The sequence below is a fragment of the Thalassophryne amazonica genome, chromosome 14 (genome assembly GCF_902500255.1).
Source record: "Thalassophryne amazonica chromosome 14, fThaAma1.1, whole genome shotgun sequence".
NCBI lineage: Eukaryota > Metazoa > Chordata > Actinopteri > Batrachoidiformes > Batrachoididae > Thalassophryne > Thalassophryne amazonica.
In genome coordinates, this window is record NC_047116.1 from 1669821 (window position 1) to 1686731 (window position 16911).

At 42.3% G+C, this 16911-nt stretch overlaps 1 protein-coding gene across 2 annotated transcripts in view; it reads left to right on the plus strand.

The window, feature by feature from the left end:
• itprid2 (ITPR interacting domain containing 2) overlaps nt 1–16911 on the plus strand; it is a 115076-nt gene that overhangs the window by 37711 nt on the left and 60454 nt on the right. The window contains exon 4 of one of the 2 annotated variants that reach the window (XM_034186303.1): nt 9349–9386. In XM_034186303.1, coding sequence (XP_034042194.1) covers nt 9349–9386 — 38 coding nt within the window. Of the gene's footprint in view, nt 1–9348; nt 9387–16911 lie in introns of those variants that run through there. The other variant, XM_034186304.1, reaches the window with a different exon arrangement.

The following is a 16911-nucleotide window of genomic DNA, read 5'->3' on the forward strand; positions in this document are numbered from 1 at the left end:
GGCGAACTCCCATGAACCCTCGAGCACCCAATGGAGCGTGTAGAGCTGGTCTAGTGTGCCGCGACCAGGACGAAAACCACACTGCTCCTCCTGAATCCGAGGTTCGACCATCGGTTGAATTCTCCTCTCCAGTACTCTGGAATAGACCTTACCGGGGTCTATTTTACTCTTGCAAAATATGCCTTTTTTGTTGTTGTTGCTGTTGTTGTTTTGTTAAAAAAAAAGGCATTTGTATAGAGCCCGCCTGGGGACATGGTGGTTGATTTTTTTTTGGCCCAGATTATTGCATTCCCTCGCAATAACCTAATATCATATGAAAGCTCATGCCTATCAGAGCACACAGTGAGTGGAATCAGGTGGGGAAGAGTGAACGCATATGCGCTCGCACGCACAGCCACACAGCAGACAGCAACGGGATTCACAACAGATGATCGAGTAAGTTGCTACACCTTGCACAGCTGTAAGACTCTGTGTGAAATGTAGTTTATTTATACAACAGTGGTAGTAAGTAGCAACACCTGTTAGTGTGCCTTATGAACGTTTATGTATTTTCTTTTTTACCGTCCTCTCGTGATTCCTGTTGCTGTGTGTGTGCGTGTGCACGCATAAGCGTTCAGTCTCCCCCCACCTGATTCCACTCACTGTGTGCTCTGATAGGCATGAGCTTTAATATGATTTTAGGTTAATGCGAGGGAACGCAAAAACTAGTGTGGGAACGCAATAATATTGCGAGGGAACGCAATAATCTGGGCCCAAAATAATTAACCACCATGTCCCCAGGCGGGGTCCGTACATTTGCAAAAAAAAGTCAAGTTGTAACTAGGACAACAAGCAGTCATATACGGGCCCTCGTTCAGCGCGACCGCCTACCCAGGCCAGTGCGTGCCCTTGTGACCAGATGTGGGCATGTGCATACAGGGGCAACCACTCATCACACAGTTAAAATTTTAAACAAATCACGCAATGCATCAAGGAGTGATGACATGTTGATGGTTCATCCACTAGGGGGCACTCAGTGTACAAACAGAGGGGTCAGGTGTGTTCAGGGGCCAACCGTCATCACACATGTGAAGTTTCAAGTCAATCAGGCAAAGCATGAAGGAGTTATCATGAATTGATGTTCCATGGCGAAGGGTCAAAATGGCGGCGCCATAGCGGCCACACCAGCGCAATTACAATAGGGTCCTCGTAGGACGTTGTCCTACTCAGGCCCTAATAATAAACAGCGCAATTACAGTAGGGTCCTTGTAGGATGTTGTCCTACTCGGGCCCTAATAATAATAATAAAAAACAGCACAATTACAATAGGGTGCTCATAGGACTTTTTCCTACTCGGGCCCTAATAAATAATAATAAACAGCCCAATTACAATAGGGTCCTCGGGCCCTAATTAAATAATCGTCTGATATAAGCGGCATCAAAATAAATAGAACACTTCCATCTCCTGGAGTCCAGATGCTCATACTGCCATGAACAGTATGGCAGATGGCAGTAGAGACCGTGAAAACTTGCCAAAACAAAATTCCAGATAATCCATGTCTGCTACATTTAAGATGCGTACAAACACAATAAACCCAGAAAATATATTCACGAGAGTTTTAGGCACAATATACAAAGAGTTTAATACTGTTGTCCGTGTGGAGCCTGATCAGAGCGTCTCAAATGCATTTCTTTTGTCGTGAATGTACTGAAGGTACCCATAATGCACCTCTCGACACAATGTCCACACTAAAACCTTCAAAATTAGTGCATTATTTTAAAACTAAAACATATCTGATATTTTCACTTTATAAAAATTCAGACGTGATAATGTCCACACTAAAACCTTCAAAATTAGTGCACTATTTTAAAACTAAAACATATCTGATATTTTCACTTTATAAAACTTCAGACATGATAATTTAAATAACTTGTCTGAAATTAGTTTGGTTAAATTCTAACCATAAGTTAAAATGGTATGTCTCTGGATGACTTGTCAACATATCAGTAGAGGGGTCAAACAAAATTATTTTTTTCTTTTCTGTGACCAGTTCTCCTTTGCCTGCAGAAGATAGAGCAGTTTTTTTCTGGACAACTGTGAGGCAGAGACTGCTGGAGGATGCATCTCTACTTGAAAGGACCAAACTTACACCAGACCACATCTGCCAACTCTTGGAGATCTGTCTTAACACCACGTATTTCCTGTTTAGGGGAGATTACTACAGGCAGATCCATGGTTGTGCAATGGAGTCTCCGTTATCCCCCATTGTCGCCAATCTGTACATGGAGCTAGTGGAGAAGAGAGCCTTGATGTCTTTCACAGGCATCGCTCCCAGTCACTGGTTCAGATATGTCAATGACACATGGGTTAAAATTAAGCAACAGGAAGTGGAGGCCTTTACAGCGCACATCAACTCGGTGGACGCCAATATCAAGTTCACACGTGAGGATGCCAGAAACAACCATTTAGCCTTCTTGGACTGTGATGTTACGATTGGAGAGAACAGGCAGCTCCAGACAGGGGTTTACAGAAAACCCACTCACACTGACCAATATCTGCTCTTTGGCTCAAACCACCCCCTTGAACACAAGCTCGGGGTTATCAGGACTCTTCAACACAGAGCCCTACAGGTGCCCACAACTGCAGAGGGAAGGGCTAAAGAACAACAACATGTCCGGAAAGCCCTCACAGTATGTGGGTACCCACGATGGTCCCTGGGTAAAGTGCAAAAGTCTCAAAGAACAAAGAGAAGAGACAGACAGGAGACAGAGCCAAGAAGAAGAGGAGTGTCTCTCCCTTATTTAGCAGGAGTAGGGGAAAAACTACAGAGGGTCTTCAGACAGTACAAAATCCCAGTTTACTTCTGTTAACACCTTGAGACAGAAATTAGTTCACCCTAAGGACAGGATCCCTAGTTACAAAGAGAGCAATGTAGTGTATTCTATCAGTTACACAAAAGGCTATACCAGCACCGCAGAGAGGGCGCCGGTGGACCTCAGTCTGCAGTTCATCTCCACCTTAAAGACAACCACACGTTTGAGTACAACGATTTAAAATCTTAGCCAGAGAAAGGAAATGGTTTGAGAGAGGAGTGAAGGAGGCATTGTATGTGAAACAGTTGAAACCCAGCCTTTACCGGGGAGGGGGTCTGAGACACGCTTTGTCCCGTGTTTACAATGGGATACTCAGATCAAAGCAGTTTCAATCTTTTGTTCATGGTAATGAGTCATTCACGTCAACAGGAGAGTCGTCAGGGAGGCCGTCAGGAGAGGCGTCCATCCCATCATTAGGAGGGACAGCTGCCCTCTCATGAGGAGGGTGCTAACTAGAGCACATTTGGTGCTAATTAGACCTATTGCTTAGTCACTAGCCTATAGCAGTCTGCTTCTCAGTAGGAGGGGTCTGGTTAGGTTTAAAACTCCATCTTTTGTGGCTTCTGTTTATTCTTCTCTACAAGAATCAAGACAGAAGTCAGACTACCAGAGCAAGAATTTTAGCTGAGGAAGCTTCTGCGATTTGAAGCGAAACGTCCTCACATCAAGCAACCCAGTCCAGTGGAACATTCAATCTTCTTTACTATTTTTCTGGAACTAGCTCTCCTCTGTTTGCAGAGGGTAGAACTGCGTATCTACTACAAAACATTAACAGGTAAGAACTCGACTGATTTTAGACTAATAAATGTTTGTAAGTATTAAGCTTTGTTCACCACGTCTGCAAAAATATGTTAGCGGTCTAAAAGTTATTGGACCAAAACTTATCGGAAGATAAGTGATCCGATGATGGTTTTCAAAGTTATCTGAAAAAGCTAATCCGATAATGAAAACATTATATTCAATAATTAGCGGATTAGCAGAACTGTGCCCACCACTGCACTAAGGTTAGAGGTAGTGTTTTTGGACAAAACACAGTGAGAACGACTGGTCAAGTATGACATCAACCATGCAAGGACACTCCCAGTAATCCCAAAATGATTTTCCAGCCTATCAAGTAGAATATGATGATCCACGGTATCAAATGCAGCACTGAGATCTAACAGCACCAGAACCGTAGTGGTGTCTGAATCCATTGCAAGCAGAAGATCATTCACCACTTTAGTGAGAGCCGTCTCTGTGGAATGATATTTTCTAAAAGTAGACTGCAGTGGCTCAAAGAGATTATTCTCAGCAAGATAATCCACGAGCTGCCGTGACACCACTTTTTCCAGAATTTTAGAGCAAAATGATAGATTTGATATCGACCAATAGTTTTTCAACACACTAGGGTCAAGATTAGGTTTCTTATGTAATCGTTTAATCACTGCAGATTTGAAACATTTAGGAACAGATCCAGAAGTTAAAGAAAGATTAATCATTTCTAGCAGTCGGCCCAAGAGTGGACCACAGGTCCTTAAACAGTTTTGTTGGTATAGGATCAAATAAACAGGTTGTGCTTTTTGTTGACGTTACGAGTTTTGTCAGCATGTCTAGTGAGATACTGTCAAATTCTGTAAATCTAGGTAATACCTCAGTAGTGGCGCCCACCTCAATAGCAGGGTGTAGTGGCTGGGTTAAGGCATGCTGGGTTATGTTTAATCTCATGTCTTCTATTTTCTTCTCAAAGTAATCCAGGAAATTTTGTGCTGTAAAAGGAGAGCGAACTACAGGTGGTTGTCCATGAATAAGTGTTGCCACCGTGTCAAACAAGAACTTTGAGTTACGCTTGTTTTTGTTGATCAAATCAGAGTAATAGGTCCGCTTTGTAGTCAGTAATGCATGCTTATAGTCTAAGATAACATCACGCCACACGAGGTGGAATATTAATTTTGAACTACGCCATTTCCATTCTAGACCTCTTGCTTTATGCTTGAGGTCAGGCAGATAATCATTGAACCAAGGTGACTGTGATTTGGGGGAGCGCGGTTTTAATACAGGTGGTGCAATCATGTTGTGTAGTTTTGAGCATTGAGTTAAAACTATCCACAAGACTGTCTACTGACTGAGTATTTGCCAAATGTGAAGCTAAGACATCAGGCAGTCTAGCTTCGAGTTCAGTCTTAGTTGAGGAGTTGATGCATACAGCGTAATGATATATAAGTTTGTTGTTCCACTAAACACGGCAGCGAAACTGTAAACTTAAGTGAGTGATCAGAGACCACTGATGTAAGAGGCATGATGTCAGTATTCGTGACAGCAATACCACGTGTGAGAACCAAATCCAGGGTATTTCCACTAATGTGCGTCGAGTCCCGAATGCATTGCCAAAATCGTACTGTATCCAGTTTCCATAAATTATGTGCAGAGGGGATCAGAAGGCTTATTTATATGAATGTTAAAGTCACCAATGATCAGAATGTTATCTGCACTAGTCGACAAGTTAGAGATGAACTCACCAAATTCATCTAAGTATTCAGAATATGTGCCAGGAAGCCTGTATACAGTGACAAAGTAATATGGCTGATTTGTATTCTTCTCACCTTGGCAATGCATAATATCCTGAGCAGAGTGGAGAATCACATGCTCAAATGAGTTATATTTGTGACCCCCAACAGCTAATAAGCTAAACCTTGATTTATAAATAAGAGCAACACCCCCGCCTTGCTTCACATCACGAGGGACGTGACTAAATGTATCTGCTGGTGGGCAGGCCTCATTTAAAGGGAGGACATCTGTAGGTTTAAGCCAGGTTTCACATAACCCAATCATATCTAAGTGAAGATCAATAATTAGATCATTAATCAACAGTGATTTTGAGGATAGTGATCGTATGTTAATGAGACCCAGACTAAGGACCTCAGTCGGGTTGACAGTTGAACTGTTTGGGTTTAGGTGTGGTTCCAGAGTAGCATATATAAGATGCCTAGAAGTAGGTTTAGGTTTGAGACATTCCACGCGGGTTGTAGGTAGCAGACATAAAATCTTTGATATTGCTGGAACATCCGGTGGGCCATCCTCAGTTTCAGCATCATCCAATGTAGTAATGGGTATTAAGTTTGCAAAACATATCCCTCTATGATTTTTATGGACATGTCTACGGAAGCAGGCCACAGTCTCAACTTGTTGAATTTTCCTCCCTGCCACATAAACTGCACTATCACCATAGTGGATTTTCTGCACTAATTTCCCCGCTAAGCTAATGGATTCCACACCCACATTTGTGATAAGCCTTGCAGGGTCTCTAATCACCTGCTCCATGGTCTGCTGTAAATTCCTACACAGTAAAATCACCAGTGTAAAACCAACACTGTCAGTTTTAAATTAACATTGACAGTGTACATATGGTCTGGTCAGAGTGGAACCTTATGTACACTGTCAGTGTTAATTTAACACCGGTGATTTTACTGTGTAATGTTACTCTCCCTTCAGAGCTCTATCTGTGTTCGCAGACAAGATGGTGGCACCTTCCCCAGTTGGGTGGAGGCCGTCTGGCATCAGCAAGCCATGGCGGCCCCAGAACGAATGTCAGTTATCAATAAAACTAAAGCCTTGCTGTCTCTTCACTGTCTTCCTGTCCCTGTGAGATCAGATTTTAAGGTTCTGCTATTAGCCAATAAAATTTTTCACAGACTGGCACCTCCCTACTTACTGACTTAATTAAACCCTATGTACCTGCCCAGGCTCTGTGTTCTCGATTTGCAGGATTACTTTGTGTCCCAAGGGCAAATAAAAAGTCTGCGAGTCATATAGTTTTCTCTTATCTTGCCCCTGTTCTGTGGAATGATCTCCCTGCATCAATTAAACAGTCAGATTTTGTGGAGACTTTCAAGTCCAGACTTAAGACGCACTTATTTTCCCTTTCGTATGGCTAGCATACTGACATAGTATAGTTCTATTCTTTTTACTCTTTTAATTCATTTCATTAGTAAACGGAGCGTGCTGCGGCCTCAACTTTACCTAAATTCTGGGTCTTTTAGTGAAGTTTAGGGCTAGTGGCCGGCGATCACCTTAGTATTTCTTCTGGTCTTTTTGTTGCTTAATGCTGACAAATTATACAGTGTTTTTTGTCTTTCTGATGCCTGATTCTGTTTTTTTCTCTCTGTTTAAGGTGCAGCTCCATCGAGAGATGGGTGTGGTGTCTGTTTCTGTAACCCTCCTGTCCTGTGCATCGGCAACATCTCCTGTATATTTGTTTTGTGAAATGTTCTGTAATTTGTGTCTGTATCATGGCCCAAACAGAGGGTCACCCCTTTGAGTCTGGTCTGCTTGAGGTTTCTTCCTCAGAGGGAGTTTTTCTTACCACTGTTGCTCTTGTGGTTAGTAAGGTTAGACCTTACTGTGTGAAGTGCCTTGAGGCAACTGTGTTGTGATTTGGCGCTATATAAATGAAAATAAGTTGAAATTGATTGTTTCTTTGTCAGGAGCAAAATGATGGACGAGTCTAAGAGAAGAACTTAAGCAAAGTCAAAATATTCATCAGTATAAAGCACTATGCAAAATGCATATTTTAAATAAATATCAGGGCAGAATGGTGGCTTAGTTTTTAGCACTCTTGCCTCACAGTGAGAAGGTCATGGGTTTGCTTCCCACCTGTGGCTGTTCTGTGTGGAGTGTTCTCCCCATGTTTGCGTGGGTTTTCTCCCGGTGCTCCGCCTTCTGTCCACTTCCAAAGGCATGCAGGTTCGGTGGAAACTTTACACTGACCGTAGGTATGAAAGTGTGTCTATGTGTCCCTGAGACAGACTGGTGTCCTGTCCAGGGGGAATCCGCCTCATGCCTTGTCACTGCTGGGATTGGCTCCACCCCCATGACCCTTAACTGGAGTAAATGGTTAAAGATGAGTCACACACTCCAGAACACACAGTCAGTCCACCTGTGTCCCCTTCGTGTCTTACTCTGACTCCTGATCACAAAGCGGGTTCATCAGTGAGACTCCCTCATGTAGCATTTTAGCTTTGCTTAGTGTGGTGGCACAAACTACAAACATGGCAGAGGCAACACGCTTTGTTAGAGTTCACAAAGGGAAAGCATAAAGTCTGTGGTTGGATGTGTTTTTTTTGGAGACCATTCCCACACTGTGGTCATCTTCACTTCTGCTCTGTCCTAAAAAAAAAAAAAAAAAAAACCCTGTCTCACTTTCCTCCTCCAAACATTATCTTTGGGAAATCTGTCCACCTAATGAGCAGCACTCGTCAGTTTAGTGCGTCCTCGTAAAACACACATTTTAGCCATTTTCACGTATTCACCATGAAAGTCCACAAAAAACATTGATTTCACACTGTAAAACTTTCAGTTTTCCCCAGTTGTTTTAGGGCGTGACCTGAGATGATGTCAAAATTCATGTTCCTCACAGTTTGAGGTTTCTGTGCGTTTATTGGAGGCAGGTGACCTCACGCTGATTTCACCATGTTTGTGACTTAATTTCTCTGGGCATGTGGCACCAAAAATGGCAGGGGTGGAGGCCAAGTGGTTTGTGCACTTGGTTTCAGTGCAGAAGGTTCCCGGTTCAAACCCCACCCCTGCCACATTTCTCCATGTAATGTGGAGTTGCATCAGGAAGGGTATCTGGAATAAAACCTGTGCCAAATCACCATGCAGATCCACCTCGGATCTGCTGTGGCGAAACCACAAAGGAGGAGCCGAAGGCACCAAAAAAAATAAAATATATCAATATATTCATTTATTTTTCATTGACTTAGAGTAGTCGGCTCTTGTGACATTTTGCTTCTTAGTGGTGTGCACTTTCAGTTGAGTTGTGTAACGAGGTAGGACGATATAAGTTTATACTTCTACCTCATCCATGTTGAACATGTCAAGAGAAGGAAATGTAAATGTTTGTAATAAATTATGAAAATGACAAAAATGGACACAAACAGGCAAGTCGTTTGTGATTTAATTTGATTTGTGATGAAATCAGCCCTGGGCACTCCAACGGGCAAACTTGGTATTTAATTTAATGTTTACTTTAACCTTTATTTAACCAGGTTAGTGCCACTGAGATGGAGACCTCTTTAACAAGGGAGACTTGGACACTTATAAAGTTTCCAGTCCACCTAACCTCCATGTCTTTGGATGTGGGAGGAAGCCAGAGGAAACCCACACAAACACGGGGAGAACATGCAAACTCCACACAGAAAGGCCACAGGTGGGAATCGAACCCATGACCTTCTTGCTGTGAGGCAACAGTGCAAATCACTAAAGCCACCGTGCTGCTATTTGTGGTATTGGTGAAAAGCCCAGAGGGAAAACAACAGGAGTTGTCAGTGGTGGAGTTGTGCTGAATGCTGTGGGTCATCCTGGCCAGCTTACTTTATATCTGTACTTTAACTGTTGCTCCTGAGTCGATTTGTCGAGTGATTACTGTGTGTGTGTGTGTGTGTGTGTGTGTGTGTGTGTGTGTGTGTGTGTGTGTGTGTGTGTGTGTGTGTGTGTGTGTGTGTGTGTGTCTTTTCTCAGGTCCATATAAGATCACCAGCTGGCTCAGTGAGTGCAGGTAGGGTTAACCCTAACCCTGTCTAAACACAATCAGTCTCCTCTGTAGTGCAGCAGATAAGAGAATGTTGACAGAGGAATCCTTCAAATGGTGATGCAGTTTACCAATTTTGGTGAACGTGGTGAAAATTATTGGTTGAGCTAATAGGATCAATAAATGGAATCGTGTTTACTTGAGTTAAATGTTTTGGTCTGCAAAGTAAAGGTCAAACAATGTTGATGTTCATTGGATTCTGTGACATGTGACATACACTCAACGAAAATATAAACGCAACACTTTTGGTTTTGCTCCCATTTTGTATGAGATGAACTCAAAGATCTAAAACTTTTTCCACATACACAATATCACCATTTCCCTCAAATATTGTTCACAAACCAGTCTAAATCTGTGATAGTGAGCACTTCTCCTTTGCTGAGATAATCCATCCCACCTCACAGGTGTGCCATATCAAGATGCTGATTAGACACCATGATTAGTGCACAGGTGTGCCTTAGACTGCCCACAATAAAAGGCCACTCTGAAAGGTGCAGTTTTATCAAACAGCACAATGCCACAGATGTCGCAAGATTTGAGGAGCGGGCAATTGGCATGCTGACAGCAGGAATGTCAACCAGAGCTGTTGCTCGTGTATTGAATGTTCATTTCTCTACCATAAGCCGTCTCCAAAGGCGTTTCAGAGAATTTGGCAGTACATCCAACCAGCCTCACAACCGCAGACCACGTGTAACCACACCAGCCCAGGACCTCCACATCCAGCATGTTCACCTCCAAGATCGTCTGAGACCAGCCACTCGGACAGCTGCTGAAAAAATCGGTTTGCATAACCAAAGAATTTCTGCACAAACTGTTAGAAACCGTCTCAGGGAAGCTCATCTGCATGCTCGTCGTCCTCATCGGGGTCTCAACCTGACTCCGGTTCGTCATCGTAACCGACTTGAGTGGGCAAATGCTCACATTCGCTGGTGTTTGGCACGTTGGAGAGGTGTTCTCTTCACGGATGAATCCCGGTTCACACTGTTCAGGGCAGATGGCAGACAGCGTGTGTGGCGTCGTGTGGGTGAGCGGTTTTCTGATGTCAATGTTGTGGATCGAGTGGCCCATGGTGGCGGTGGGGTTATGGTATGGGCAGGCGTCTGTTATGGACGAAGAACACAGGTGCATTTTATTGATGGCATTTTGAATGCACAGAGATACCGTGACGAGATCCTGAGGCCCATTGTTGTGCCATACATCCAAGAACATCACCTCATGTTGCAGCTGGATAATGCACGGCCCCATGTTGCAAGGATCTGTACACAATTCTTGGAAGCTGAAAATGTCCCAGTTCTTGCATGGCCGGCATACTCACCGGACATGTCACCCATTGAGCATGTTTGTGATGCTCTGGACCGGCGTATACAACAGCGTGTACCAATTCCTGCCAATATCCAGCAACTTCGCACAGCCATTGAAGAGGAGTGGACCAACATTCCACAGGCCACAATTGACAACCTGATCAACTCTATGCAAAGGAGATGTGTTGCACTACATGAGGCAAATGGTGGTCACACCAGATACTGACTGGTATCCCCCCCCCAATAAAACAAAACTGCACCTTTCAGAGTGGCCTTTTATTGTGGGCAGTCTAAGGCACACCTGTGCACTAATCATGGTGTCTAATCAGCATCTTGATATGGCACACCTGTGAGGTGGGATGGATTATCTCAGCAAAGGAGAAGTGCTCACTATCACAGATTTAGACTGGTTTGTGAACAATATTTGAGGGAAATGGTGATATTGTGTATGTGGAAAAAGTTTTAGATCTTTGAGTTCATCCCATACAAAGTGGGAGCAAAACTAAAAGTGTTGCGTTTATATTTTTGTTGAGTGTATGTTACCCCGTGACATGATAACTAAGGATGACACATGATGCAGGCTATTCCTTTTTAAAAATCTATTAACTCCAAATTTCCAAAATTAGAGAAACTTTTAACTTTTGACCCCTTTACAAATTGAAATTGACCTTTGTCACTATTCTTGCTCCATAGCTCCATGACATTCAGTCACAGATTGTCCAAACTGCACCTTATTGGAACCTTTGTCAACAGAAAAATAATGTGGTGTAGTTTCCAATATGATTGGAGCATTTTTTAATTTTGACCCCTGTTGACCCCTACCTACCTGGCTGCCTATTGAACATTCAAGTGGATACCCTGCCTTTTCAAAAGGGTAATGTCTAAGGTGTGGTTGAGCCAAATCTGATGCTTGCATCACCATTTGAAAGTGTTCGTCAGTTAATATGATGCTGTTGAACTGTGGATTAACATTTGATCAGGTTTTGTGAGCTGTTTTTATTGTTTGAATCTGCTTCTTGGTCAGTCTACAGCTTCAGTTCTGTTCTGACATGTGGTTTTTGAAAATATTTTCATGTTGTTGTTTTTTAATGTTTTGGCAGCATTCTCTTTTATTTTATTTTATTTAACCAGGAAAGTCCCATTGAGATTACCAATCTCTTTTTCAAGGGAGTCCTGGCCAAGACAGCGGCACAAATCACAACAATTCAGAATATTATAGACGATTTCATAAGACTATTTAAAAACATTGACAAACCATGGCTTTCATTTCCAAACCTTTGAGAAAAAGTTTAAACTGGCCTATTGAAACCAGTTCCTTTAATTTCCAGTCTTTTTGTAAATTGTTCCATGTTGGGGCAGAATACTGAAATGCCACCTTACCAGCTTCTATACGGACACTTGGTACAGATAATAGCAGTGCATCTTGTGAGCACAAAGAACACAGTCCAGCCACTTTAGGTTGAATATATTCACCCAAATATGAAGGGAGCAGGCACAGAATACCCTTATAAATGAATACATACCTGTCAGTTCCGGCCAGCCCACACTTATGTAAAGTTTACAGTGGCGTGTGTGTGAGGCTTACAGTTTGTAATAAACCGCAACGAAGCATGATAAACAGAATCCAGTAATTTCAACACTTGAATTGAGGCATTCACATAAATGAGGTCACCATAATCCAGAATGGGTGAAAATGTTGCAGCTGCAAGTTTCTTTTTTGCATTGATGGAAAAACATAGCCTATTTCTGAAGTAAAAACCAATTTTCAGCCTTAATTTCCTAACCAAATGTTCAACAGTCCTTTAAAACTAAGATTATCATCAATTAAAATACCTGAATATTTAAAAGATTTAACTCTTTTGATTTCTGTCCCTTGAAGAGTGACAATTGGAGGACTTATCTGCAGATTGCTCTTTATTTTTGAAAATAACATCAACTTGCTCTTATTTGCATCAATAGAAAGATCCAGTTGGAGAAACATGTTTTGAACTATGTTAAAAGCATTTTGTAATGTAAAAACACTAGCACTAAGAGTTTTTGCAAAACTGTAGATAACCATGTCATCAGCATAAAAATGGTAATTGGTGTCCACAAGATCCTAACCAACATTGTTCACATAGATAGTAAATAGGAGTGGCCCAAAAACAGAGCCTTGGGGCACTCCTTTAGTTAATGAAAGAATATTAGAACAAATATTATCTGATTTAACACATTGGGACCTGTCAGTGAGATAATTATAGATCCATCCAATTGCCTTTTTAGACAGTCCAATATTGATCAATCTTTCTTTGAGTAAAATATGATTTACAGAATCAAAAGCTTTTTTTTCCAAATCAATGAAAAGTGCTACACAGTGTTGCTTATTGTGAAGAGCTGTCGACATATCATTGATCACCTTCAGTGTTGCTGTTATGGTACTATGACCTTTCCTAAAACCTGACTAGAATTTGCATAAATTGTTGTTGAAATACAAAAATTCTTTCAGCTGTTCATTTATTAAAGATTCCAAAATTTTTGATAAGATGCAAAGTTTTGAAATTGGCCTATAGTTATTTAAGATTGTTGGGTCACCACCTTTGAATAATGGTGTGACAAAAGCCAGTTTCCAAATTTTGGGAATTTGCATAGAGCTCAAACTTAGTTAAAAATATCAGTCAAAGGTTTTGCTATTAAATCAGCTGCAATTTTTAGAAAGTAGGGATCAATTAAGTCAGGTCCTTGTGGTTTAAAGTCAAATGATTTTCATGCTTTATAGACTTGACACAAAGTAAAGGGCTGGAAACTAAATGTTGATGCATCAGAGGATTGCTCGAGTTTATAGAAAGTGTAGAGCAAATAAAATGTTGGTTGAAACAATTTAACGTTTCAACTTTGTCTTAAATATTTGATGAGTTATGGACAATGTAATTTGGCAAGTCAATAGTGAGAGATTTTATGGTTTTCCAAAACATTTTACAGTCATTGAGACCGTCAGTTGTAGTTGACAAGTAAAATTCGGACTTGGCATTTTTAATTTGGGAGGAACTTTTTATTTCTAAATTTTCTAAATATATCCCAGTCGCATTTTATACCAGTTATTCTTGCTTTTGCCTAGGCTATGTTCCTCTCACGTAAAGCATTTGCCAAATCCGGTGTAAACCAAGGATTTTCTGTACCTTTAATTCTAAATTTCTTAAATGGGTCAGGCTTTTAACAATAGCCATGAAACACTCATAGAAAAATGACCAAGCTGTTATCTGGAATGAGGTCAGTTCTGTTCCACTGGCACTTGGAAAGGTCATGGTAAAACACCTGTTCATTAAAATGTTTTAAATCTCTTTTTGTAACGATTTGTGGTTTCCTTTTGTCCATTTTGGTATTTCTAACAGTGGCCATGATACAGTGGTCACTAAGATCATTGCAAAAAAACCCCAGTTGAACAGTATTTATGTGGACCATTTCTTCTTTGTCTTTCGGCTGTTCCCATTAGGGGGCGCCACAGCAGATCAATCATTTCCATCTCACCCTGTCCTCTGTATCTTCCTCTGTCTCACCAACCACCTGCATGTCCTCCCTCTTCTCCTCCTGCCTGGTGGCTCCATCCTCAGCATCCTTCTCCCTATATACCCTGGGACCCTCCTCTGCACATGTCCAAACCATCTCAATCTCGCCTCTCTGACTTTGTCTCCAAACCGTCCCACCTGAGCTGTCCCTCTGATATGTTCATTCCTAATCTTGTCCATTCTTGTCACTCCCAAAGAGAATCTCAACATCTTCAGCTCTGCCACCTCCAGCTCTGCCTCCTGTCTTTTTGTTAGTGTCACCGTCTCTAAGCCGTACAACATAGCTGGTCTCACTACTGTCTTGTAAACTTTCTCCTTCACTCTTGCTGATATTCTTCGGTCACAAATCACTCCTGCCACCTTTCTCCACCCACTCCACCCTGCCTGCACTCTCTTCTTCACCTCCCTACCACACTCTCCATCACTTTGAACAGTTGACCCCAAATATTTAAACTCATCTACTTTCACCACTTCTACTCCTTGTAACTGCACTATTTCACTGGGCTCCCTCTTATTCACACACATGTACTCATTCTTGCTTCTACTGACTTTCATTCCCCTTCTCTCCAAAACATATCTCCACCTCTCCAGACTAGACTCAACTTGCTCTCTACTGTCACTGCAGATCACAATGTCATCTGCAAACATCATAGTCCATGGGGACTCCTGTCTGATCTCATCTGTCAACCTGTCCATCACCACTGCAAACAAGAAAGGACTCAGAGCTGATCCTTGGTGTAATCCCACCTCCACCTTGAATGAGTCTGTCATTCCGACTGCGCATCTCACCGCTGTCACACTATTCTTGTACATGTCCTGCACTACCCTAACATACTTCTCTGCCACTCCAGACTTCCTCAAACAATACCACAGCTCTTCTCTTGGCACCCTATCATAAGCTTTTCCTAAGTCCACAAACACACAGTGTAACTCTTTCTGTCCTTCTCTGTACTTCTCCAACAGTATTCTCAGAGCAAACATTGCATCTGTAGTGCTCTTTCTCGATATGAAACCATATTGCTGCTCACAGATGTTCACCTGTTTTCTAAGCCTAGCTTCTACTACTCTTTCCCATAACTTCATGCTGTGGCTGATCAGCTTTATGCCTCTGTAGTTACTGCAGCTCTGCACATCACCCTTGTTCTTGAAAATAGGAACCAGCACACTTCGTCTCCACTCCTCAGGCATGCTCTCACTTTACAAGATTTTATTAAACAATCTAGTTAGAAACTCTACTGCCATCTCTCTTAGACATTTCCATGCCTCCACTGGAATGTCATCTGGACCAACTGCCTTTCCACTCTTCATAGCAGCCCTCACTTCTTCCTTACTAATCTCTTGTACTTCCTGATTTGCTCTCACCACATCATCCAGCCTTTTCTCTCGCTCATTTTCTTTATTCATCAGCTCTTCAAAATATTCCCTCCACCTTCTCAGCACACACTCCTCACTTGTCAGCACATTACCATGTGCATCTTTTACCACCCTAACCTGCTGCACATCCTTTCCAGCTCTGTCCCTTTGTCTGGCCAATCGATAGAAGTCCTTTTCTCCTTCCTTACTATTCAACTTCTTGTACAGCTCGTAATATGCCTTTTCCTTCGCTTTTGCCACTTCTCTTTTCGCCTTACGCCGCATCTCCTTGTACTCCTGTCTACTTTCTTCATCTCACCGACTGTCCCAAAACTTTTTCGCCAACATCTTTCTCCTTATGCTTTCCTGGACCTCTTCATTCCACCACCAAGTCTCCTTGTCTTCCTTCCACTGTCCAGATGTCACACCCAGTACTGTCCGAGCTGTCTTCCTCACAACATCTGCAGTACTTTTACAGTTCAACAAAATTGCTTCCCCTCCAACCAGTGCTTCTCTCACCTGCTCGCTAAATTTCACAACAGTCTTCCTCCTTCAGCTTCCACCATCTGATCCTTTGTTGAGCTCTCACTCTCTTCTTCTTCTTTACCTCTAAAGTCATCCAACAAACAACCATCCTATGCTGTCTAACAACACTCTCTCCTGCCACCACCTTACACTCTGATTTCTTTTAGCTTGCATCTCCTATAAAGAATGTAGTCCACCTGTGTGCACCTTCCTCCACTCTTATGTTACCCTGTGCTCCTCCCTTTTCTTAAAGTAGGTATTCACCACAGCCATTTCCATCCTTTTTGCAAAATCGACTCCCATCTGTCCTTCCACATTCCTATCCTTGATACCATATCTACCCATTACTTCCTCATCACCTCTGTTCCCTTCACCAACATGCCCATTGAAGTCCGCTCCTATCACCACTCTTTCATGCTTGGGTTCACTCTCCACCACCTCATCTAACACACTCTTTCATCTCACAACCTACCTGTGGGGCATATGCATTGATGATATTCATCATCACTCCTTCAATTTCCAACTTCACACTCATCACCCTGTCAGACACTCGCTTAACCTCCAACACACTTTTAACATACTCTTCCTTTAAAATGACCCCAACACCATTTCTCTTCCTGTCCTCACCATGGTACTACAACTTGAACCATCCGCCGATGCTCCTGCTCTTACTTCCCTTCCACTTGGTCTCTTGCACACACAATATGTCTACCTTTCTCCTCTCCATCATATCAGCCAGCTCTCTCCCTTTACCAGTCATACTACCAACATT